We start from the raw sequence: 27,544 nt of genomic DNA on the forward strand, positions 1-27,544 counted from the left end.
TTTCTTGTTTCATTCCTATTTTATTAGGAGTTCTTACTGTGCGATTTGAATGTTTAGGACCCAGTTATTTAAGCTATTGCTGCAGATATGAAATGAAATTCAAAGACTTAGATTAAACCCTTTTCAGGCCAAACTCACTTGTACTGTATTAACTTTAAAAAGACTCATTCAGTGTAAAGTGAAGAAGCTAATGCTTCGTTAAGAAAAACAGAAAACAAAAAACTTGTTTAGAAGATGTATAGCACACTTTAAGAACATGAGCTCTGGAGTTAGAACTTCTGGCTTTGGGCCAGTCAGTAATTGTGTTATCTTGAGCAAGTCACTTAATCTCTGAGACTTTGTTTGCTCATTTGTGAAATGATCATAATGTATATCTCTTATGGTTTTAAACTGTAAAAACCAAATGGGAATACACTAAGCACATTTGGCACATGTTAAATAGTCAAACATTTGCTTGTGTGATTTATAGTTCTTACACTATAAATATACATTGCATTAGCACTTGAGAATATGCTTTAGTAGCCATTTCAGTGCTAATTAACAATATAGATGATCTTTGTAGACTTAATTTTAAGTTTCATCTTTGTTCCAGTTAAAGCATTATATATAAAATATATGAAAATATATCGAGTGATTGACATCACTTTCATTAATTGAATGGTGAAAGAAATTAATCTTTAGGAAAGTAAGTTGACTGTGCATCTTATGTTAACAAGTCCATTGAACAAATTATAATTTAACTTCAGTGAACAATTTATGAGAATGATGGCAGTGTTTGTCTATGAGGATATTTTCACTTTTTTTTTTTTTTGTAAAGTTTATTTTTATTTTTCGAGAGAGTGAGTAGGGAAGGAGCAGAAAGAGAGAGAATCCCAAGCAGGCTCCACACTTTCAGCACAGAGCCCTAGATGGAGCTCGATCTCACGAACCGTGAGATCATGACTTGAGCCAAAGTCAAGAGTTGGACACTTAACCAACTGAACCACCCAGGCACCCCTTGCCTATGAGGATACTTTCAAAAGCATCATATGAGATTTTTTCCTCCTTTATTGCTGTTTTCTATATTTATCTAATGAGGAGAAATACTAGTTTTAGTCAACCTTAATGACATTTAAAATCAATATGAGTGACTTGTAAATCCCTTCTAAATTTTAAAAAATCATTTATTCTGTGGACGATTAGTTTTCAAAACTGGGATATACCTAACCCTAGCTATTCACTAAGATTTTTCAGGTGATATAAGGGCACAGACAGCTTTCAGGGAATCAGTTTCTAGCCTACCTGCTACCTTGTTTGTGTTTTTGCATTTTCTCTTCCAACTTTCCTTACACATTACCCTTGCCAGCAATATTTAATTTGCCATTATGCATTGATCCAAAGTATAAAAACCTGCAGGGTCCCAGCCAGGGAGAACACAAAACTTTTGCTTTTGAAGAATTCATTGAGTGCAAAGCAAAAAGGTTTCAAATAGCAGGAGGTGGGTTTAATTGTGTTAAAAATTCTCAGTAGCTAAAATGTCATGTCATATCTCTGTCTTGTCGTATCTAACTATCCGAGGATTAAGAAGTAAGATGTTTGTTACAAGGGTGAATATTAACTTCCTAAAAGAAAAGTACCTCATCTTTTTTTTTTTAAGTTTTTAATGTTTGTTTATTTTTGAGAGAGAGAGAGACAGAGCATGAGCAGGGAGAGGGGCAGAGAGAGAGGGAGACACAGAATTTGAAACACACTCCAGAGTCTGAGCTGTCAGCAGATCCCAATGCGGGGCTCGAACTCACAAACTGTGAGATCATGACCTGAGCTGATGTTGGACACTTAACCGACTGAGCCACCCAGGCACCCCGAAGAGTACCTCATCTTTCATTGGACATTGAAATAATGGAGAGGGAAGGCTTGTGACGTTCTCATACCTGGATGCACTATGTTAGAAGCAGTTATAGATTCTTTCAGATGGTTTCTGTACTTGAGACTGTGACATTAACGTGTATTTGAACTTAAGAATGCAGCCAAGACTTTTTGAAGACATTGTCTGATCTAGCTGTTTATTTTGACAATGAAGATCGGCTTTGTCAATGTAGTTATATGAGAGATGTTTTTCATAAAATAAGGTAAATTTGAAGTTTATTTAATCATTGTTTGGTGAAACATATTTAAATCACGTTTATAGTATGCAACATTCCAAAAAATACATCCTTTGTAATCACTTAAAATATTTCAAATGATGATACAAAAATGTGCAAGAGTATACATAGCTTTCAAAAATCTTTTAGGTTATGGGGAAGCCAAAACTTTTGAAAAAAAAGTTATATAGGACTATTGTGAAAGTTATTTTGGCTGTGTAAGAGATGAAGAAATGTATATATCTAATAACTTAAAGGACGAAAAAACCCTTGACTTTATAGCGCTTCTCTTTCCATATAGAACATGATTTCCATTATTGTTTTGGTAAAGTCTGTTATCTTATATCTTTAAAAGTTTTTTGTGTTAAGGGGCACCTTGGTGGCTCATTCGGTTAAGCGTCTGACTTCAGCTCAGGTCATGATCTCATGGTTCCTGAGTTTGAGCTCCATGTTGGGCTCTGCGCTGACCACATGGATCTGTTTGGAACTCTCTCTCCCTCTCTCTCTCTGCCCCGTCCCCACTTGCACACGCGCTCTCTCTCTCTCTCAAAACAAATAAACTTTAAATAAAAAGTTACTTGTGTTAGGCACTGCTGTTGTACATTCTTGATACCAGAGATATACTGTTACATCTTTTTACTTTACAGTCCATTGCTGATGGTTTTAAAGAGGCAGTTCGTTATGTCCTTCCACGCCTTATGCTGGTGCCTGTATATCATTGTTGGCACTATTTTGAATTATTAAAGGTAAGATGAAGTCTTCCTGAACCGAAAGTACTTGCATTTATGAGGCTTAAGAACTAGTTTTAATCTGGTCATATTATTTTTCATACTTTCTATTCATAAAAATAAAAGTACCTTAAATGTCTACCTTCTTTTCCATGGATAAAAGCCTATGTTTCTTGTCTTCATATCATTTCCAAGTGGTAGAGAGAGGAAAATATGTCTTTATCTGTCATTTCGTAATACAGAATTTCAAAGTACTAACATAGAGATTACTTTTTCATTAATTTTTGAAGGCACACAATAACAGTGATTTGCCTCTTACGTTAATTAGTAAAATTCAAAACATTGGTCTAAATTTCCATCATTTTAACTTATTAAGAAAAGCACTTCTTTTTTCCATACAGTATAGTGTTCTTCCTCTCGTAGCTAGAACCCAAGCAACATATAAAAAGAATTACAGTAAAACTTGAACTCTTTTTAAAGATCAGTAAACATAAAAATATATTGAATTGTTAAAGGTTCTAATAAATAAAGTATAAACTTATTAAACTTAGTAAATTATATTACATATAGAAAAACGTAAAATATAAACATGTTATATAATAAATGAATGTATAAACACACCAGAGATAAACCACAATGCTGACTTGAATGGCACTTACTTACATGGTTTTCTTTACAGTTTAACCATATATATATATATATATATATCACTAAAAATATATATAGCCTGTTTCTGAACTTGATATAAATTAGTTCATATTATATATATTATTTTGTGTCTTGTATCTTCTCTTAAAGTAATATTTGTAAAATTTATTGATATTGTATGTTTTTCTAGTTTTTCTTCCATTGTTTGAATAAATTGCAAATTTATTTATCCTTTCCTAGCTGATGAACAGTGTTTTGCTATTGCTGATAACGCTTGATATGTACATTCTTGTACATATCTCTTGGTACATATGTGCATGCATTTTATTTCTCTAGAGTATATACTAAAAGATGAAATTGCTTGGTTATAAGATGTGCATATTTTCAAATGTAATAGATAATGCCAAGCAGTTTTCCAAAGTGGGTTGTACATTTTACACTCTTAAGAGAATGGATGAGTGTTTATGTTGCTCTTTATGCATATTTTCAGACTTTTAAATTAATGGTCATCTTGTATATTTATAATGGTATCTGGTGTTTTTAATTTATATTTCCTTGATTATTAATGAGCTTGAGTATATGTTTATTGGCCTTCTAGATAACTATTGTAGTTTTATTGAAGTCTTTTGCCATTTTAAATATCTTCTCTCCTGTGGCTTGTCTTTGCATTCCATATTTCTATTTGTTATTATTGTTGTGCATTAATTAAAAGTGAGTATATTCTATATTTAATCTAAGGGTTATAGTTTCACTGATGAGGTACGGGTGGTTTCTCATTATTTATTCCTTGAAGCCTTTAAAGCACTACTACTTAGTTACAAAAGAATATCTGCTGCCTTCAGACAGGCATCACAATTCGTGAGTGTATGTTTCTTTTTCTACTCCACGTTCCTTTTGCACTTTAACTTGATCTTTAGGACTGTTACCCAAGTCAGCATGTGGAGATAGATATTTTCAGGGTACCATACATCCTCATTTCTCTATGTCATAGCTACTGATCTTCATTGACTCCAGCTAACATCTAGGACTTTTGTCTACTTTCAGATTAGTTCCCTTTTTCATTTGTAATTTCAAAATATCTTGCTTAGTAAAATTTTCTTCTGCAGCATTTTTTTAAAAAGTTTTTAAAGTTTACTTATTTACTTTGAGAGAGAGTGTGTGAGCAGGGGAGGGGCAGAGAGAGAGGGAATCCCAAGCAGGCTCCGGCTGTCTCAGAGCCCAGTGTGAGGCTCAGTCTCACAAACCTTGAGACCATGACCTGAGCTGAAATCAGGAATCGGACGTTTTGCCCACTGAGCTATCCAGGCACCCCCTTCCACATTTTAAATTACTTTTTAGAAGCTAGGCATCTTTCTGCGTAAGTATTTTGTACATCTCCTTTAGGATACCAAGTTGTTATTTTAGATAACCTGTTCAGACTTTTTCCGTCTAACTCTTTAGTAATAATATTAAAGCCAGAATAACTCTGTATCTTGTAGGCACCTAGGCAAGGAATTCATTTGATGATTTCTAATGAGAAGCTATCTCAAGAATTCTTTTTGGGGGCACCTGGGTGGCTCAGTCGGTTAGGCATCCGAGTTCAGCTCGGGTCATGATCTCGCAGTTCACCAGTTCGAGCTCCGCATCGGGCTCTGTGCTGACAGCTTGGAGCCTGGAGCCTGCTTCGGATTCTGTGTCTCCCTCTCTCTGTTCCTCCCCCACTCGCACTCTGTCTCTCTTTCTCTCAAAAATAAGCAAAGATTAAAAAAAATTCTTTTTTTTTAAAGTTTATTGATTTATTTTGAAAGTGACAGAGACCATGCAAGCAAAGGAGGTGCAGAGAGAGGGAGAGAGAATCCCATGTGGGATCCCATGTGGGGCTCTATCCCATGAACAGTGAGATCATGACCTGAGCTATAACCAAGAGTCTGATGCTCAACTAACCAAGCCACCCAGGTGTCCCTCAGGAATTCTTCTTTATGAAGTCTTATTACCCATAATGTGTGATGCTAAAGTTTTTGAGCACAAATTGGTGAACATCTTTATTCTCAATATCTCTGTGGAGACAAACGGATCTCTAAAGAGCTCATAAAAATAATTGCAGCCTTCATTATGAATAATATATTGTCTGCCCTAGGTGTATACTTAGATTTCTAAAATTTTTTGGAGAATGTTCATGTCTAATTGGAAGTCCTATCATTAGTCTTATAATTGCCTTCTAGTATGTGCCAATATTTAAAATCCTTGTTTGACTTTATAATTGAAGCTTACTTTTTTTCCCTATCTGGATGATTGGTTTTTAAAATCTTCAAGGTTAGGGCACCTGGGTGGCTCAGTCATTTGAGCGTCTGACTTTGGCTCAGGTCATGATCTCACAGTTCGTGGGTTCAAACCCTGTGTTGGGCTCACTGCTGTCAACACAGACTCCAGTTTGGATTCTCTGTCCCTTCTCCCTCTGTCCCTCCTCCATTTGTACTCACTCTCACTCTCTCTCAAAAATAAAACATTAAAAAAATTAAAATGTTCAGGGGTGCCTGGGTGGCTCAGTCGGTTGGGCGTCCAACTTCGGCTCAGGTCATGATCTCAGTCCGTGAGTTCGAGCCCTGCGTCGGGCTCTGTGCTGACAGCTAAGAGCCTGGAGCCTGCCTCAGATTCTGTGTCTCCCTCTCTCTCTGCTCCTCCCCTGATCATGCTCTGTCTCTTTCTGTCTCAAAAATAAGTAAAAACATTAAAAAAAAAAACATTTAAAAAAATTAAAATCTTCAGGGTTAATTTTACAGCTATGTCTGTATCATTAATAATGATGGCCTGACTTATCTTGAGACTGATCCTGGTAGCTGTTTTGCCACCAGTTAATCACTGGACTCCATGTCCTCGTAATTGGGACTGAAGTTGGTCAGCTAATCAAACGGTCATTTTGAATATTATATACATTTCATTCTCATAAACACACACAAAACCCCTATAGATCAACATTTGTATGTATTTATGCGCTAATCTGTTGACTTAGGATAAAATCTTTTCTTTGACTGTGAATCTTTCTTATATCACAAAAATTATCTTCTGTGATTTCTATTTTCCATTTATTTTTTATAGTGGGTGTTTAAGTTTATTTATTTTGAGAAAAAAAGAGAAGGGTGGAGGGGTGGGCAGAGAGAGGGAGACAGAGAATCCCAAGCAGCCTCTGCACTGTCAGCACAGTCAAAACAGAGCCCAATGTAGGACTTGAACTCACAAACTGTGAGATTATTACCTAAGCTGAAACGAAGAGTCCGTCACTTAACCAACTGAAAACCACCCAGGCGCCCCTCTATTTTCCATTTCTTTTAGATGGTACATGAACTTGAAGATGTTTGTAAAACAATCTGAGTGCAAAAACCTAGGTTTTCATAATTTTTCCAAAATTTTATGTCATTTTCCTTATACCTTTTTAAAGGAGCTTGCCTTTAAAATTATTTGAGTTTTTGTATAAATATCTCCTTTTATACTCCTATTTCTTTGACTTATGTAGTGAGTAATTGAATTACATAATTACGATATAGGCACAACTTGCATAAACATATTTGGAAACATACACTGATTCTTGGTAAGCATATGATTCAATTAGTGGGATCACAAGGGCCCAAATATTGTAGAATGTGGTCCAGTTATTAGCATTTATTGTCCTGTGAGAATCATTCTTTATGTTATATAGTGGGAGTGATCCACAATAAGAAATGCATTTAACATCAGATCAGTGTATATGTACACACACAAACGTATGAAACAAAAACTTTCATGAAATACTACTTAACATTTTGTGCTGTGTCTGTTTATATTCTGTTCTGTTTCTTTTAAAAAATGGTGGTGATCCACTAATGGATTATGACAGGCAGTTTGAAAAACACTGAAATAAGGAGTAATTCTAAACACAAGCTAAATGGATTATCACATGAGCAGATGAGAAACTACTTTTTACTCTTAAATCTTTTCTGACTGTGATACTATTGTTTTTTTTTTCTTTTTTTGCTGTTTATTTTGAGAGAGAGAAGATGACATGAGTTGGGGAGAGGCAGAGAGAGAGGAGGAGAGAAAGAATCTCGAGTAGGTTCTGCACTGTCAGCACAGAGCCCAATGTGGGGCTCAGTCGACATGGGGCTCAGTCTCATGAACTGTGAGATCAGGACCCGAACTGAAATCAAGAGTCATTCAACTAAGTCACTTAGGTGCCCCTGATACTGTTGGTTCTTTAAAACATAAAATTGTTTGTAATTACGGTAAAATATACATAACATGAAACTTACCATCTTAACCATTTTAAGTATGCTAAGTATGTTGTTATGGAGCCATTGTGTGACTGGACATTTGGGTAACTTCTATTCTTTGGCTATTGTAAATAATGCTGCTGTGAATATGGGTACACAGATATCTCCTCAAGAGTCTGCTTTCAGTTCTTTGAGATATATACCCAGAAATGGAATTGCTGAATCAGATGGTTAATTCTATTTTTAATTTTTTGAAGAATCACTGTACTTTATCCCATAGCACTATACCATTTTACATCTCCATCAGCCATGCACAAGCATTCCAGTTTCTCCACATCCTCATCAACACTTGATATTGTCTGTATTTTTTTAAATGTTTATTAGTTTTTGAGAGAGAGCATGGCGGGGAGGGGCACAGAGAGACAGAGACACAGAATCTGAAGCAGGCTCCAGGCTCTGAGCTATCAGCACAGAGCTTGACGTGGGGCTTGAACTCACTAACCGTGAGATCATGACCTGAGCTGAAGTCAGACATTTAACCGACTGAGGCACCCAGGTGCCCCTGTAATTTTGGTTTTTTTATAATAGCTGTCCTAATGAATGTGAGGTGGTATCTCATTGTGGTTTTGATTTGCATTTCCCTAATGATTAGTAATGGTGAGCATCTCTTCATATGCTTGTTAGTCATTTGTGTATCTTCTTGTGATAAATACCTATTTAAATCCTTTGCTATTTGGGGGGGGTTGTTACATTTTTGTAGTTGTGTTATGGGAGTTCTTTATATATTATGGATATTAGTACTTTATCATATATATCAGATGCAAATATTTTCTTCCATTCTGTAGATTGCCTTTTTGTGATATTGTTTGGCTCAAGTACTCATCCAAATGAAATTTCATTTCATGTTAAGCTTCCTTTGGGAAGAGAACCATAAGAAAGAAAGCTAGGCCAGTGTAACTTAAGGCTGTCACATTCCTTAGGGAATAGAAAGCACAATCCTGGAGCAGTTTTAAACCTGTTTTAATCTGAAGTATTTGCTTCAGTCATATACCAAGGAATATTTATTTGTGGACATAGCATTTAAATATTATTCAACTTTTGGGGCGCCTGGGTGGCTCAGTCGGTTAAGCATCCGACTTCGGCTCGGGTCATGATCTCATAGTTCGTGAGTTCGAGCCCTGCGTCGGGCTGTGTGCTGACAGCTCAGAGCCTGGAGCCTGCTTCACATTCTGTGTCTCCCTCTCTCTCTGCCCCTCCCCTGCTCATGCTCTGTCTCTCTCTGTCTCAAAAATAAATAAACATTAAAAAAATTAAAAAAATAAATATTATTCAACTTTTATTTCCCAGAACCAGAATTTATGATAAACAAAATAGAAAATGACTACATAAGGAGAAATTACGGTATATCACATATAGTTTACTTGAAATTACTTTACAGTAAATTGTTATATTATTGTTATTCGTAGCAGTACTTTAAAGTTCATCTTATAGGTAATATATTTCTTTTTGGTTCTTTTCAAATTTAATCTTTCTGAGGTTGATGACAAACTACTTTCATTTTTTAATTTTTTTCCTCAGATAAATTATAGATTTTTTTTCTTAATACATAATTCAATCCTTATGTAAGAGGAACAAGAAAAAAATAATTCATTTCCTGGTTTATAAGTAACTTTGTTATTTTCTAGCATATTCTATGTTTATTCTTATGTTGGTAAGAACTTATCTGGTCTCACTTCAGAATTGATGTGTTCAAGGCCAAGTAACATTCTTTACTTCTCTGGTCATTTCTTGGAAATTTAGTCATGGAAAGAATAAAAAGTCTCCTGTCAAGAGAATGTAATCCTTCTTAATTTAATTTAAAGCTTAACAGGAAGACCTATTAGTAATAATTCTAATGAGGCTCATTGGGAAAGAGAAGACAATATTTTGATATGAGACGATTGAGTTTCTTTAGGAAATACTTTTTTACTTTGAAAAACAGAGAAGAGGTGCAAAAATAGTATAGTGTGCTCCCTTCACCTAGGTTCACTAATTCTTAAGACTATGTAACATTTGCTTTGTCACTGGCTTTGTGTTCCTGTGTGTGAGTGTATTATAACATTAAGACCTTGAGATAATTTCTATTAAGAGAAATGTTCTATCTATTGAAAAAGACTACAAGAAATATTTTGCTACATAATTAGTATTCTTTCAGTGCTGACACATGATTCAAGGACATCCTAAGGAAGATAATGCATTTTTTTTCAAAGCATATAAAGAAAAGTGATAGGTTTTAATGAGTTGAATTCTCACCAAATTACTAAAACACTATTTTTATGAAAATGTTGAGAGAACTTTATTATTACAAAAAAAGAATTGGTCACATATATTATTTCACACCAAGACTGCATTCCCAGTATAATGAATTAGAAACAAATTTATAATTTATTATAATTTACCTTCAGGCACACAGACATCCATAGTAGATACAGCATTTTTATAGGAATTCAAGAGAATCATGATAAGTATTTCAAGAAGTCTCATAAAGAAAAAACTTACATGGTGTGTAAAATCTCGGGATATACTTATAGACAAGTAAGGAGAATAATGATTATCAAGTAAGCAAGGAATATATTCTTTAGTCAAGTTCATAAGAGACTACATCTTTTTAAAAAATTTTATTTTTTATTTTTTAAAATTTACATCCAAATTAGTTAGCACTTAGTGAAACAGTGATTTCAGGAGTAGATTCCTTAATGCCTCTTACCCATTTAGCCCATCCCCCCTCCCACAACCCCTCCAGTAACCATCAGTTTGTTCTCCATATTTATGAGTCTCTTCTGTTTTGTCCCCCTCCCTGTTTTTGTAGTCATATGAAGTCATATGATTTTTGTCTTTTCTCTGACTAATTTCACTTAACATAATACCCTCCAGTTCCATCCACGTAGTTGCAAATGGCAAGATTTCATTCTTTTTGATTGTCAAGTAATACTCCATTGTATATATATACCACATTTTCTTTATCCATTCATCCATCGATGGACATTTTTGGGCTCTTTCCATACTTTGGCTATTGTTGATAGTGCTGCTATAAACATGGGGGTGCATGTGTCCCTTTGAAACAGTATACCTGTATTCCATGGATAACTGCCTAGTAGTGCAATTGCTGGGTTGTAGGGCAGTTCTATTTTTAGTTTTTTGAGGAACCTCCATACTGTTTTCCAGAGTGGCTGTGCCAGCTTGTATTCCCAATAAGATACTACATCTTAATGAAAGATCATTTCCACTTTATTGCTTAGTTTAGGCATATATTGAAAGGGCATTTCTCTCCTTGACCTCTTTTCCAAAGCACACCAACTTCATTTTATTTCTTAAACTGTGTAATTATCCAGTTTGTTTTAACATTGAGGGGGTCCCCTTCAACTCATGGTCACCAGATTTAGGCAGAAACCAGTGTTTTGCATAGTGTCTGCATCATTGTAGATAGGCAGTGAGTGTAGTGCGCAGCAAAAAACATGAACCCTGGAATCGGAATTTCTGGGTTTGAATGCACTCTGCTGTTCATCTAGGGTGAATTACTTAACCTTTCTGTACCTTGGTTTCTTCATTTGCAATATGTATAATCACAGAGCCTGTCTTACAGAGTTGTACCAAAGATTAAGTAAGGTAATGCATAAAAGAGAGCATGCATAGAGTAAGAACCAAGTAAATGTGTATTGCTGTTATTTGTCTAAACATTTAACAAAATTATAAGTATTTATACAGTAGTCATTCATTCTAATTACCTTTGGATATCTACCATGTAGTATACTAAAAATGAATAGGGGCTCCTGGGTGGCCCAGTTGGTTGAGTGTCTGACTGTTGGTTTTGGCTCTGGCCATGATCTCACTGTTCATGAGTTTGAGCCCTGTGTCAAGCTCTGCACTGTCAGCACAGAGCCTGCTTGGGACTTCTTTCTCCCTCTCCTTCTGCCCCTCCCCTGCTTGAGCACACACACTCTGTCTCTCACTCGCTCTCTCAAAACATAAATAAACATAAAAGTAAATAAAACATATCCCAGGGTTTAAGGAATTCATGGCTTAGTGAAGAAAATAAACATTAAACAAATAATTACAACAAGTAAATGTAATTAAGTGTCTAAGAAGTAGTACTGTGGAATTGCTGAGGCAGGAGTAACAATGTCTAGAGAAGTAAGAAAAAAATTAATATGGGCTTTGGGGAGCAATGAAAGGCAAATGCTGAGGAGCTTTTGCAGATTAAGAGTGGCAGTAAATCACAATATGTGTAAATCAAATCATGTTATGCATGGTAAACTTAGGTAGTGCGGTATGTCAATTATATCTTAATAAAACTGGAAAAAAGAGAGAGCCAGTAGAAACCTGACTGCATCCTGTATTGGAGAGAAAATTACTCTAAGGATTATCAGGACATTGACAAAATTGGATATGCACAAAATTAGATAATAGAACTTCATGAATGTTACATCTCCTGAAGTCAGTCCAGTCACTACCATAGAAGAGTATCTTTGCTATAAGATGCACTGCTGGCATATTAAAGGGATGAAGGGGAATGATAGTATTTGAGAGTAATTTGTGTATCTCTTAAGTTTTCCTTGCATTCCAAAAACCATCTCAAAACTAGCAGCGGTTTTCCTTCCTCAGCAAGGAACTGAAAGGATAGCATCACACACTACTCTCAAATAGTTCAGGGGTAAAATGGTGCACATACCCTCACACAGAATAAGGAAGCATATGTAGCAAAATGTTAAAAGTTGGTTACTCCTATTATACAGGAATTATTTGTATTGTTTTCATAAATTTTTTATAAATTTGATATTATTTTAAGAGAATATAAGGAGGGAGAAAAAGGAAGAGTTTCATAGAGAAGAGGCATTTGAGCTGTCCTAGAGGCTAATTTGCCAGGTGGATAAGGAGGAGCAGAGAAACCCTATAGAAAGCCATAGAGATGTGAAAGAGCTTGGCTTATTTGTAAGTAGTTCAGTATGGTAATTTCTGTGTTGCCGTAAGATGTTTAGAATACATTCTTTCAAATGTCTGTAGACAGCTTGGGTATTTATTTGATGTTTATTAAATCTCACTGATCTTAATTAAGGTTCAGGAAATGTTTAGCAAATTGGTGAACTAAGATTATGGCAAACAGAGCCACTGCTTTATGTACTTTGATCACTAGGAAATCCTATGCTTTAAATACCCTGAAATATCCTTGAAATATCCTTTTTTTCCTGCTCCTTGACAGCCTTTAATTATAACATGGATATTTAGAAATGACATGGCCATTTATATAGATGAGTTTGAGCAGCCTGAAGACTAAGTAGACTGTAGAAATAGTATCCTCATACACCTAAATAGAAGAGCAGCTCTCATTTTGGTAGACTGTCATTGTTAGAGATAATTTGAAATTTGGATTGACAGAAGCAGTAAGAAAAAAACTGTAATTAAGCATTTTATATCATCAATACCCATATTTACTAAGGAAATGTTTTAGAGTAGAGCTGAGAAGAATCTTTTTGCAAGAAATCTTTAAAGCAGCAAAATAAGTGATTTGGCTAGTAATGTTTCACCTTTAGAAGTCCGAATGACCAAGCCCTGATCCTTTTCCAATTTCTTTGGTATTTTGCCTCTTTTACTTTCATCCTCTCAATTTCTTATTTCTTAATCTAGAAATTAAGGCTTTATTTCTAATGATAGTCTCTTCAAGTATTTATATTGCTGATCTTTTGGTAATAAGACTTCTACATGTATCTCAAAACATGCCACAGATGGTTCTGTGCTCTGGAGAATAATTTTTAGGATATATAAATGAAAGGTAATGGACCTAGGAAAGCCTGGCTGGCTCAGTCAGAAGAACATGCAGCTCTTGACCTCAGGGTCATGAGTTTGAGCCCCATGTTGGGTATAGAGATTACTAAAAAATAAATAAACTTAAAAAAGGTAATGACCTAGCACTCAAACAATATTTATTCAGTTCCTTGCTGAGGAAGGGGGATCATTATTGAATGGTTTTCAGACTGTTCTTGGAATATCAGGAAAATTTATCACAAAATTTCTGGTAAGGTAGTTTAAAATCATGAAATAGGTTTAAATTTTTAAAAATTTTCTGAAAGAAGTGATTATAAGTTTTCCATATTTGTTCTTGCATAAATGTATTTTTGTATCTATATAATCTGTATATAATATTTACATAACGCTCCACTTTGACTTCTTTTGTCAAACAAATTGAAATGTTGGAGGGGTGCCTGGGTGGCTCAGTCAGGTGAATGTCTGACTCTTGATTTCAGCTGAGTTCATGATCCCACGATTGTGGGATTGAGCCCCATGTCGGGCTCCATGCTGAGTGTGGAGCTTGCTTAGGATTCTCTCTCTCTCCCTCTCTCTCTCTCTCTCCCTCTCCCTCTCCTTTTCTCTCTCTCTCTCTCTCTCTCTCTGTCTCCTCTGCTTGTGCTCTTTCTTCAAAAAAAAAACCAAAAACATTGGATCATCATCCAAACTGAATTATTTATTACAAGGTAAATTTTCTTTCATTTTGAGAGTGAGATACAAGAGAAATGTTGGATAAGTCCAATAAAGCCAGAGTTGTTAAAAATTTATAAACCTTATTTCTAAGTGTTAATGAGATAGAATATTGGCTTTCATGGTTTCTTGATATTTACTACAGTGGTTGAATTTTATGTTGTAAAAGATACCAGTTGAATCTCAAAGATGCTGTTTGCAGAAAAGTTTATGATGGATTGGGTTGCTAAATTTTGTATACATGATTATGTTATATAACAAAGATATGCAAGCTTTTAGACATTTCTGAAACATAAGAACTTAATCATTCAAGAATATGAAATAACTTATGTGGTTATCTTATAGTTACTAACAAAAGCAACCTGTAAGCTTCATGTTTTGCATATTTCAAACTATTTTTATGTATCTGGAAAATGTCCAAATGTTTTTCACACTTGCTTCTTTTTCTGATTGCTCTGGCAGTAGTACTTTATATGTGTGTTATATTTACGCATGTAGAAAGAGAGTTGGTTTTGAGAGATCAGGTACGTAATGAAATAAAAGTATAACTGGTTTTATTAAGCATATATTAAGCATATTAAGCATATTTAAAATTCATTTAGAGTTAATAATTTTTGTTGCTCTTTCCTCTAACTATAAGAAAAGAAAGAATTGAACAATGCAGGTTTAATATTTGTTTGTTTTTTTTAGCAATTGAAAGCATGTAGTGAAGAGCAGGAAGACAGAGAATGTTTGAACCAAGCTATTACTGCTCTTATGAATCTCCAAGGTAGTATGGACCGAATTTACAAGCAGTATTCACCTAGACGCCGACCTGGGTAATTCCAAACTGTTGAAAATATGAATGCTTCTGCATACTTCATTTATAGATCTGATGCCTAATTTTTTAAAAGAAGTCTTATTCATAGTGATAATTGCATTCTTGAAAGTTATACTTTTGTTTTACATTTTTCTTTTGGTCTTTGAGTTTAAAATTGGCATTGTCAGGAGCGCCTGGGTGCCTCAGTCACTTGAGCGTCCGGCTCTTGATTTTGGCTCAGGTCATGGTCTCAGGGTCCTGGAATCAAGCCCTGTGATGGGCTCTGCACTGGGTATGGAACCTGTTTGAGATTCTCTCGCTCTCTCTCTCCCTCTCTCCCCCACCTTCTGTCCCCACTCAAACTCTCTCTCCCTGTCTCTCTCTAAAATTAAAAAAAAAAATTTAATTGGTATTGTCATATTGTTGAGATAGTATATCTTTTAAAATTTTATTAAATATAGTCACTTTTGTATGTTATAGAAGAAATTTAGGATTCTTTGTAACTTTAGTTCTTATGGCATTTGGAATGAAATATAGTTTCTGTAGTACTTTTCTTTCACAATAATGAAATTGAGGCATGTGTCTGTTGTGGCAAAGTTAGTAGGAGGAAGTAATGCTGAGTGCAAAATCTAGTGTTTGATTATTTAATATTTTTATCACTTGATTTGAGGTAGCTTAAAGAAATTTGGATTGCTTAGTCATTGAAAAAGCTAAATTTATCTTTTTTTTTTTTTTAGGGATCCTATTTGCCCTTTTTATAATCGTCACTTAAGAAGCAAGCATCTGGCTATTAAAAAAATGAATGAAATTCAGAAAAACATAGATGGATGGGAAGGCAAAGATATTGGACAGTGTTGTAATGAATTCATTATGGAAGGTCCATTGACACGAATTGGTGCTAAACATGAACGGCATATTTTTCTCTTTGATGGCTTAATGATTAGCTGTAAGCCCAATCATAGCCAGTCACGCCTTCCAGGTTACAGTAGTGCAGAATACAGATTAAAAGAAAAATTTGTCATGAGGAAAATACAAATATGTGATAAAGAAGATACCTGTGAATGTAAACATGCTTTTGAAATAGTATCCAAAGATGAAAACAGCATAATATTTGCTGCTAAGTCTGCTGAAGAGAAAAATAATTGGATGGCCGCACTTATTTCTCTTCACTACCGTAGTACACTAGATCGAATGCTAGATTCAGTGTTACTGAAAGAAGAAAATGAGCAGCCATTGAGATTACCAAGTCCTGAAGTGTATCGTTTTGTGGTAAAAGACTCTGAGGAAAACATTGTTTTTGAAGACAACTTGCAAAGTAGAAGTGGAATTCCCATCATTAAAGGAGGAACTGTGGTGAAATTAATTGAAAGGTTAACATATCATATGTATGCAGGTATGTGAAACTCATTACAAATGCTTACTTACCTGGGTTGTGCCGTTTTGGGGCACCTGAGTGGCTCAGTCTGTTAAGCGTCTGACTCTTGATTTTGACTCAGGTCATGATCTCACAGTTTGTGAGTTCGAGCCCCACATCTGGCTGTGTGCTGACAGAACAGGGCCTGCTTGGGATTCTCTCTCCCCCGCCGCCCCCCCCCCCGCCCCGCCTCTCTGTTCCTTCCCTGCTTGTGCTGTCTCTCTCCAAATAAATAAATAAACAAACTTAAAAAAAAAGTTTGCCGCTTGTGATGAGCACCAGTTTTTGTACATAAGTGATGAATCACTAAATTCTACTCCTGAAGCCAATATTACCCTGTATGTTAACTAACTAGAATTTTTTTAAAAAACTTGAAGCAAAAAGAAAAAAATGCTTGAGGCATGGAAAAAAAGGGATTGCTTCTAAAATATAAAAAGAATTCCATAGGATCAAAGGGAATAAATAACTAATTAAATGTCTCTAAAATACAGTATTGTTGGTGCACATGGGGTGGCTTAGTTGGTGAAGCGTCTGACTTGGCTCAGGTCATGATCTCACGGTTCATGGGTTTGAGCCCCATGTCGGGCTCTGCACTGACAGTGCGGAGCCTGCTTGGGATTTTCTCTCTTTCCCTCTCTCTCTCTGCCCATCCCCCACTGTGCTCTCTCTTTCTCTCTCTCTCTCTCTCTCTCTCTGTCTGAAAATAAACTTAAAAATATATATGTATAATATTGTTGACTTCATTAATTATTAAATATTCATAAAAATTGTATGACTCTTAAATTGGAAAACAGTCCTCATTTATCAAGAAATACCATGGGGTGCCTGGGGGGCTCAGTTGGTTAAGTATCCAACTTTGGCTGAGGTCACGATCTTACGGTTTGTGGGTTTTGAGCCCTGCATCGGGCTCTGTTCAGACAGAGCCTGGAGCCTGCTGTGGATTCTGTGTTTCCCTCTCTTTCTGCCCCTCCCCTGCTCGTGTTCTGTCTCTCTCTGTCCCTCAAAAATAATAAACATTAAAAATTGTTTTTAATTAAAAATAAATAAATCCCATAATTGGCAGGAAGACCATGGTGGGAGGAACCAGAATAAAAAGAAAAAGGAAAAGGGGCACCTGGGTGGCTCAGTAGGTTAAGCTTCTGACTTCTGCTGAGGTCACGATCTTATTGTTCAGAGTTCAAGCCCTACATTAGGCTCTTTGCTGACACCTCAGAGCCTGGAACCTGTTTCAGATTCTGTATCTCCCTCTCTGTCTCTGCCCCTCTCCTGCTCTCACGCGTGCACTCTCACTCTCACTCTCTCTCTCTCTCTCTCTCTCTCTCAAAAATAAATTAATATTGGAAAAAAAAGGAAGTCCTCCAAAATATGCTACTTTGAATTAATGAAACTGAATAAATTGAACATACGTCCCATTTTATACTCTTTATCTTTTCAGATCCCAATTTTGTCCGTACTTTTCTTACTACATACCGTTCATTTTGTAAACCACAGGAATTACTAAGCTTACTGATTGAACGGTAAGAAAAATATTTATTTTACTTAACACTTTATAAAAAGTTAACTACTTTGTTCCTTGCAAAGTGATGGGGACCTAGTATGTGCTCACCTAGTTTTTGAACATAATATATTTGGCATTAAATTAGTAGTATTACTGTTCTCTTCAAACAATGTGCTCATTGAAATATCTTTTATAAAAAATATCTCTTCAGATCATAGCAATATTTATAGTGGTAATCAAAAAGACCCAATTTTGAGTATGTATTTAAATGAGTTTTGGGGGTGCAATAAAAACTTCCTTAAAAGAGACTTTTTTACTTGTCACTTTAAAATAGACTTTTTACTAAAGAAAATTTCAAACCATATAAAAGAGTAAATGGAAGAGTACAGTAAACCCCATTTATTCATCATCCAGCTTCAGTAATTATCAACCCATTTTTCATCTCTTTCCCTACTGACTTCAATACTCTAACTCAGGATTATTTAGGAGTAAATCCTACGCAACATATTTCATCTGTAAATATTTTCATTTTCATTTTCCAAAAGATAAATATTCTTATTAAAAACATAATTAAAGTCTTATTATATGTAAAAAAATTAACAGTTCCTTCATTATGATTAGTTTTTTAAAAACTCTAAGTTTTGGATTGAATTTTTCCTCTTTAGATAGTGTCTGGGCTCCAAAATAATTTTTGTTTCACATATAAAAACCTAATATACCAGAATTACATCTTCACCTGTATCATTATGTTGTACTGTGAAACTAAGTTTACCAGACTGAATCAGTGTAATGTGCTATGAAGATCTAGTTAGTTGTATTTCCATGTCCAAAATAAGGAAAGCACATTTCTTAGACTCCTATTTTAGCTATATTTCCTATGATTGGGCAAGGTTTCCTTTTATTTGTTTTAGCTTTGATTGTTACCTTATCCACTTAAGTGTGTTCTTCAAATATTGTTTAAAATTCAGTTTGGGCCTTCTCTTGTATGTATAGTCATTTAAGGAAGTTTATGTCTACTTTAATTTTAACAAAATAAATATTAAGGACAGATTATTAGATTAACAATTCTGTTACATCATTTAAGAAAGTTTTTCTCCTTACAGATTATTTTTATATAGCTTGATCTTTTTAATTGACCTTTTCTGTATTGATCAGTGCTAGTTATCAAACTTGTTTTGATAAAAGTAAGAATATTAAACCTTCCTACTGTGTAGCTAAAGAACAATTTCTTACAGTATGTAATACTTCGGGGAAAGTTTATCAGTAATTGCACTTTTCACATAAATGATAGGAAAGAAAGTTGCTTAAATACAATATTTTTTCTGTTGTATTTTAAATCCTTTTCGTTTGTATATGAAACAAAAAATTTCTCTCATTTTGCTTCTTTTTTTTCTTAGATTTGAAATTCCAGAGCCAGAACCTACTGAAGCAGATAAATTGGCAGTAGAGAAAGGCGAACAGCCAATCAGTGCAGACCTTAAAAGGTTTCGCAAGGAATATGTCCAACCAGTACAACTTAGGTTTGGCCTGAGTATTTTATTTTTTATGTGCTGTTCAATTTTCAATATACAGTTAACATACCAGGATACCTATTAAGTAAAAATTATAAAATTTTATGTGAGTGTGCCTACTGTCAACTTTGCTCCTCCTCCTTTGTAATCATCTAGTGATTCTGGGCTATTTTATAGTTTATGATATTTATGGAATCTATAGCTCTTTCCCCATTATTCTCACACAAAACAGACATTTATTACTTCATCTAAAAAATCATTTCAGCAATTTCTAAAAATGTTAATTGATAATAGCAGCTGCTAGCTGTTAGGTACTCTCTGTGTACCTAAATGCCTTATCGTTTTTATCTCATCCTCATAACACAGTTACTACTTTATATATGAAAGAAATTGAAACTTATATGAGGAAATTGAAACTTAGCAAGATAAAGTAATTTGAGATAGGTCATATAAAGAGAACAGCAGGACAGGTTTCAGACTCCATTCTGACTTCTTAAGCCCGTGTTCGTTTTTTATACCACTGAGATTGGAAATTGGAAGCTCCTTTGACTAGCTTTCTTTACAATCCCTAATTGTACATGATCTAAATATTTTTTTCTTTGTAAATATTAAGATTCCTTGATTATTGCTAACTAATAAATTACAACTTTGGAACTGAGTATATGATTTATTTTCCAGGATAATTGCCACAAATGAATGTAGTTTCAGAGAAATGATAGAGTTCCCAGCTACATGACTCTCAGCCAAAACTTTAAAAAATTTAAGGGGTACCTGGCTGGCTCAGTCAGAGCATGCGACTCTTGATTTTGGGGTTGTGAATTTGAGCTCTGTGTTCGGTAATAATAGTTATGTATTCTATTTTAAATGTTTAAGTGGCTTTAAAAAATATATCCCTATATAATTTGAGCAATAGCTAAGATTAGCTAGGGGAAGCCATCTTGGAAGAGGTAAATCTGAGTGCCCCTAAAGGGTGTATAGGATTTAGGTAGGCAGAAAATGGCCATAGGTATTCAAGGTCCTGGGAAATAGTATGAACAAAGGCAAGAAGACAAAAGTGAGAATGGTGTGCAGACAAAATAAGTAAGGAAACTGACTCAACAGAAATGAAGACAATGTATTGCAAGAAGTAGTAGATGGTATTAACTATATGGAATGAATGGGGTGGAATTCAAGATGGCCTTGAAATACAAGCCAAGTTTTTAAAACAGTCCTACAAACATTAAAGGATTTTTAGCAATGATGGTAATTTTTATAACGATTGTAACATTTCTATTGTTGTATTGCAAAATTTTTAACATAGGAAATTTGAGAGAATTTTACAGTGAGAGTTCATACATCCACCACCTAGATCTACTGTTAATTTTGTTACATTTATCTTATCACATATATATTTATTCTTCTCTTGGTCCATTAATCGTCAAATTTAGGGGATGTATTTCAAAGTACACTTCTTAAATACTTCAATTTGTATATCATTAAAAGTGCATTATTTGTTTATTGTACTTTTGCATCTTTTTTTTAAGTTTATTTAGAGAGTGAGTACATGTGCATACATATGCACACACATGAGTGGAAGAGGGGTAGGAGAGAAGAGGAGAGAGAATCCCAAGCAGGCTCTGAGCTGTCAGCACAGAGCCTGATGTGGGGCTTGATTTCATAAGCTAAGATTCAGACCTGAGTCAAAATCGAGTTGGTTGCTCAACCAGTTGCCCCCCAGTAGCCCCAAAACAATCACATCTTAAATGTACTTTGGTTGAATTTTAACAAATACATACATCTCTATAATCCAAACTCCTTTCAAGATATAAATGTTCCCATCACCTCAGAAAGTTTCCTCATGCCCATTCTAATCAATTTTTGTCCTCATTGCCCAAAGCACTATTCATCTTCCTCCACAGATTGGTTTTACCTGTTTTAGAATTTCATATAAACGGATTCTTATGTACTCTTTTGTGTCTGACATTTTTCACTCATCATGCTTCTGAGCATGTTTTTGCTTGTGTCAGTAGTTTCTTCTGTTTTATTGCTAAGGTAGCAATATGAATATACCACAATTTTTTTCCCACTGAAGGACACCTGGGTTCTTTTCAGTTTTTTATTACTATGAATAAAGCTGCTATGAACTTTATTTTATAAATCTTTTGTGAATATATTTTTTCATATGTCTTGGGTAAATAACTCAGAGTGGAGTGGCTAGCTTTGTAGAGTATTTATATTTTTGGTTTTAAAAGAAACTGCCGAATCTTTCCCCAAAGTGATTGTTCTTTATTACACTCTTACCACCAATGTATGAGAGTTCCAGTTGCTCCATATCCTCACCAACATTTAGTTATGTCAGTCTTTATATTTTAGCTGAACTGGTGGGGTATAGTGGTATGTCTTTGTAGTTTTAATTTGCATTTTTCTTTTTTTTAATTTTTTTTTACATTTATTTATATTTGAAAGACAGAGCACTAGTGGGGGAGGGGCAGACAGAGAGGGAGATACAGAATCTGAAGCAGGCTCCAGGCTCTAAGCTTTCAGCACAGAGCCTGATGCAGGGCTCGAACTCACGAGCTGTGAGATCATGACCCAATTGGAAGTCAGACGCTTAACTGAGTGAGCCACCCAGGTGCCCCATCTGTTTACATTTTCTTAATAATGTCTTTTGGTCAATGGAAGTTTTTAATTTTGATGAAGTCTAATTATGAGATTTTTTTTCCTGTACATGATACTAATTTTAAAATTACATTAGCTGCTGTAGAAATTATGAAGGACAGAAATTGGCAACAGATTGACCTAAGTGTGAACTAGAAGTTAACAGTTTTGTTTCTTTGAAATATTTTCTAAGCCACCGAGTCTACCAGGCACACAGTAACTTAAGATTGTTTAATTATAGATAACATGACAGAGATTGGGAATTTAAAGTTTTTTCTTAGCCTGGGAGAAAAACTAAAGTCAGGTGGGGTTGGGGGGGGAGGGAAGCTAACCTACAAATGGTCATTTTTTAAAATAATGAAGAAAAAATTCTAAAGTAATTAATTTACACTATCATTATGTAGTGTTATATTTGTTATATATAATGTTATATTTATACAGATAGATTAAATCTCTGTTTGCAAGGTTGTAAGAGTCATTTTTGAGGTACTACAAAACAAAACAGCTCTGTCAGAAATATTTTTATCTTGACATAAAATAAGGAAATGTGGGCATAACTGTAGATAACAGAAGTCTGATGATAGCACTTGAGTTTAGAAACAAATACACTAATCTTATTTGATTTGCCATTTTATGTGAAAAATATATCAATTTAGATCTTTAAAAAAAATCCTTTTCAATTTAAGAATTTAAAATAGTGTTTGTACTGTACAGAAGATGAATTTTCTACATATCTATAAAGAAAAGTTACTTTTCCTAAGCATAAAGGGGTGGTTAAATATGGAAACTTCAATTTTTATGCTTATAAATATTTTTAAAGTATAATTTTAAAACAATAAATTAGTCTTGAGACCGGTTTTCACATCATTGAAGTACTTAAGGTTTTAACTAAATACAAAATAGAGACTCTGAGTGTTATATTGGCCTTTGTATATAAAGTTGTCACTATGATATTAGAGAAGTAGAAGAAGCTTAGGTTTTGCTAAAATGTGTTTCTTTCCATTTTTTTTTAGGATTTTAAATGTGTTTCGGCACTGGGTTGAACATCATTTTTATGACTTTGAAAGAGATTTGGAGTTGCTTGAGAGACTAGAATCCTTCATTTCAAGTGTAAGAGGTATATTATTTAAAGGTTTGATTGAATCTTATGTTGCACATGAGTTGATTTTTAAATTTGACTTTTAAATAAGCTAAACTATTTTATGTATTTTAACAGTTGAAATAACATTTGGTATGGTTTATAGACTCTAAGGAACTCACATGTTAGAGCCACTGGAAGTCTGAGAACCTTACCTTTTCAAGTTTTTTAGGAGAATCTTTCTTTAAAAGAAGTTATAAGTCTTCTTTAATAAACATTTAAAATTTTATCTCAAGGTTTCCATTCTTTCAACTAATTTTATCTATTTTCGTGTTCTCCTTAATCTTATTCTTTAGTTTTGAATGGTTAACAGCTTTTCAAAGTGATATTTACTTCTTCTGGAAAAGTCTTTGTATATTTTTAGCACGTGAAAGATAGGACTTTCCTATCTGAAGTTTCAGAGCACAGCCCATGAAATTAAATTCTGCACCATGAACATTTAAGCAAATGTATATTATTGAATCAAGATCATTTATCTAACAGTATAAGGCATTAATTAAGAATAGTTTAAACCTAACTTCTCTCCTGCTTGTTTTTACTTAAGGGGGATTTTATTTAAAATAGAGACTGTGATTCCTTTGTTTCAGCTTTGAGATGTTTAAGATACATTATCATCATGTGTGCCTTGATACTTGTTTTTGGTAGTAAATTAATTTTTTTATATTATTTTCTTAATGAGGACACTAAATTATATATGATCTAAGAAACTCCTAAAATACATATATGTAGGGGCACCTGGGTGGCTCAGTGGATTGAGCATCTGACTTTTTATTTTGGCTCGGGTCATGATCCCAGGGTCATGGGATCCAGTCCAGTGTTGGGCTCTGCATTAAGTGTGCAACCTGCTTAAGATTGTCTCTCTCTCCCTCTGTCCCTCTCCCCCACTCACACTCACTCTTTCTCTCTCTCTAAAATAAAAAAAATAAAATACATATATGTATTAGAATAAAGCAAATAAAGGGTTATGTTAATGTCTAAAGTTGATGTCGTAAGGCCTTTCTGAAGTAAGTTATACCACAGCATAACCAAATAGTGATGAGGGAAAGTTTCTTTTTATAAAAATATTTTAACTAATAAACAGAGAAGGAATGATAGAATTAGAATATTACTATTTTTCAACTCCCTAATAATATTGTAACAAGAGAAGTAACTGGACATTATATGCTGGCTGTTGGAACTATTCGTGCAAGTATTCATGTCAAAAAATTGATCCTATATCATATCACATCTCTGTGTGTATGATTTACAGAAAAAAAAGGGAACAGAGATACCACAAAAACAATTGGAAAAATTCAGACTTGGGAAATACCACAAGGCAGATGATTCCATTTTAACAAGTGAATTGCAAGCAAAAATGAGAGAGAAAAGGAGAGACTGTAGATTGATGAAAAGAGATTTGAGACACTGACTCAGTGCAATTTATAGTTCATGTTAAAACCCTATTTCAAAGAAACCAACTATTAGAAAGCATTTATGAGAGAATCAGGGAAATCTGAGCACTAATTAGATTTGATGATATTAAGTTATTGTCATTTTTATATATGATAATGGTATTGTGGTCATTTAAAAAAAGTGTTTAATTTTTTAGATACATACTTAAATACAAATGAAATAATATGATATACTTGTTTCACAATAACATGGGGGGTGGAGGGAGGGCATGAGTGGGGTTAGATGAAACCAAAATTGGCCATGAGTTGATAATTATTGAAGCTGGGTGAAGATCAGAGATTATACAAAGATTTGCAGTCAGTCTGTCAAGTAAAAGGTATTTTTTTATTTGTACTCTGCAACACAAACATAGGGAAAGCTATGAAGAAGTGGGTAGAGTCAATTGCTAAGATCATCAAGAGGAAGAAACAAGCTCAGGCAAATGGAATAAGCCATAATATTACCTTTGAGAGTCCACCTCCACCAATTGAATGGCATATTAGCAGACCAGGACAGTTTGAAACATTTGATCTTATGACACTTCATCCAATAGAAATTGCACGTCAGCTGACACTTTTGGAATCTGATCTCTACAGGTAAACAATTAATGTTCATTTGCTGCTGTTTTCAAGAATCTTAAACATACCTCTGTCTGTTTTCAGAACATTTTGCAAATTATTTATGAATGCTTAAAAATGCCTCATGTCGGGGTGCCTGGGTGGCTCAGTTGGTTGAGCATCCGACTTCGGCTTAGGTCATGATCTCACGGTTCATGGGTTCGAGCCCCGCGTCAGGCTCTGTGCTCATGGCTCAGGGCCTGAAGCCTGCTTTGGATTCTGTGTCTCCCTCTCTCTCTGCCCCTCCCCTGCTCACACTCTGTCTCTCTCTCAAAAATAAATAAAGATTAAAAGAAATTTTTTTTAAAAAATGCCTCATGTCTTCTTGTGGGCTTGGAAGAAAGCTCACAGCACAGTTTTTAACTACAATTTTTTTCTATAGATAAAAGTCTTATATTGCTGTTTAGGCCTAGAGTAGGTCCTAGAAATCCTTCACTAGAGTAGTGGTGGAGAGAAACTATGCAGCAGAATAGCAACACTTTCAAGGCAGTCACCCAGCTTCTGCTCCTGATACTTTCTCAGATTGCTTTAGTTGGAGTTGGTTCAACTAAATCAGTCAGTATGGATTGGTAGACTCTTAAAGGCAGCTGAGTAAATAGAATATTGAGTGAGACAAGCTTTATTTTCTTTTTTCAGGTTCTACATAATCAAAATTTTAATTTGGAGTTTGAGTTAGGTTTGCTAGGCAATTGAATAACAAAATTTTTAGAAGAATAAAGATTCCATTATTTTTTGAAAGGAGTCTTAAGTATTTCAGCTGTTTGAAGTCAGTATTAACTTAAGGGGCATCTGGGTGGTTCAGTTGGTTAAACATCTGACTTCAGCTCAGGTTATGATCTCACGCACAGCTTGTGAGTTCGAGCCCCATGTTGGGCTCTGCTGTCAACACAGAGCCCACTTCAGATCCTCTGTCCTCCCTCTGCCCCTCTATTTAAGTTAAAAATTCATATTTACTTTAAAGAAAAGTTATTAAGTGTGATGATGACCCATGCTTAAAACTTCTGAACCACTTTCTTTCATTTGTGAAATTCGTTAGAAATGTGCTTGGCTGTTTACTTTGATCTGTATCCCATCATGTCTTTACTTGTACAACACTTCCTGCCATTACCCTGTATCCATGCAGATCACCCATTCACAGCCTAACCTTTACAGTTTCATGGTTTCATCACTTCCAATGTCATTCTCCACTCCAAATCAAAACACCTCTCGTGGTCATATTCCATATCTTGTTATCACTCCAAATCATTCTTATTTCAAAATTACTAATTCAAGCAGCTTCTAACTATAGTCTTCTCTCCTTTCAGCTTGCTTTTATCAGCTTCTTCCTCTACCATCTTTTTTTAAACCACTGTCCCTTTCCCATTACATTAGCCCTATTCTGTCTTCTTCCTAATTTAAGCTTTCTTCTTTCATTTACAACCCAGGCTCCTATGAAGAGTACAGGCCTTGCAGGTAACTGCATCCTCCCCCAACTCTGTCAAAAAATGACCTCCCACCACTATCATTCCATCAAAAACTTTTCTGCATTTAGGAATCCCTTCCAAAATACAAATACCTTTAAGAAGTTATCCTGTTGGCAGCCATTTTTTTTTAAAGGGAAAAGCAAGAATATACAACATTTAGTGCTAATGGAGAATGTAGGAAGGCAGCAGAGATAAAAACTTTTCCTTCTTTAGAATTGGGCTTCTGGTTCACCCTGGCTGTGCCATTCAGAATTTAGCACACACATCAGAAGTTGTCAACATCTGATTCAGAGTGTTGTGTTGTATTTTAAGTAATTTGGAGTTCAGGTTGTTTTTTGCTTTTGTAAAGGTAGGAATGAGGGACTTGTTACATGAGATTAAAAAGCAAATAGTACTGTATCAAGTTTTTCCTCATAAAGTAACTGTTACATGAGTGGACATCAGAAACAAAACAAAAACACTTAGCTCTATGTGGACCTGCCTTCAGAACACAGAAAATAGGTTTGTTAAGTGATATGTGTATTATGGATTAAGACTAACATGTAAAACGATGACACTGTAAACTGAATTTCTGGTGAAATAATAGAACCACATAAGAAAACTTATTTTAAAAACTGTTAGCAAGTATCCATGTATACTTGAATCTACTGATTAAAAACCTTTTTTTAATTAATTAATAGCCATGTCTGTAGGACATTGTTGGGTATGCCACTGGTCAATTTTTTAAATATGTAATCCTGACTGACTGTATACGATGATTTAATCTGCTTTTATGTCCGGTTTTTTAATGAAGTAAAAAATGTATTT

General features: G+C 34.7%; 1 protein-coding gene across 2 annotated transcripts in view; it reads left to right on the forward strand.

Annotated features, from left to right (window-relative positions):
* The window catches only part of SOS2 (SOS Ras/Rho guanine nucleotide exchange factor 2), an 89,876-nt gene that overhangs the window by 41,438 nt on the left and 20,894 nt on the right, over window positions 1-27,544 (forward strand). Inside the window, exons 8-14 of one of the 2 annotated variants that reach the window (XM_049612817.1) lie at window positions 2,768-2,866; window positions 14,920-15,047; window positions 15,766-16,421; window positions 17,878-17,959; window positions 19,338-19,460; window positions 23,102-23,205; window positions 25,031-25,253. In XM_049612817.1, coding sequence (XP_049468774.1) covers window positions 2,768-2,866; window positions 14,920-15,047; window positions 15,766-16,421; window positions 17,878-17,959; window positions 19,338-19,460; window positions 23,102-23,205; window positions 25,031-25,253 — 1,415 coding nt within the window. The remainder of the gene's footprint in view (window positions 1-2,767; window positions 2,867-14,919; window positions 15,048-15,765; window positions 16,422-17,877; window positions 17,960-19,337; window positions 19,461-23,101; window positions 23,206-25,030; window positions 25,254-27,544) is intronic. The other variant, XM_049612818.1, reaches the window with a different exon arrangement.

This window comes from Panthera uncia (genome assembly GCF_023721935.1).
Source record: "Panthera uncia isolate 11264 chromosome B3 unlocalized genomic scaffold, Puncia_PCG_1.0 HiC_scaffold_1, whole genome shotgun sequence".
Taxonomy (NCBI): domain Eukaryota; kingdom Metazoa; phylum Chordata; class Mammalia; order Carnivora; family Felidae; genus Panthera; species Panthera uncia.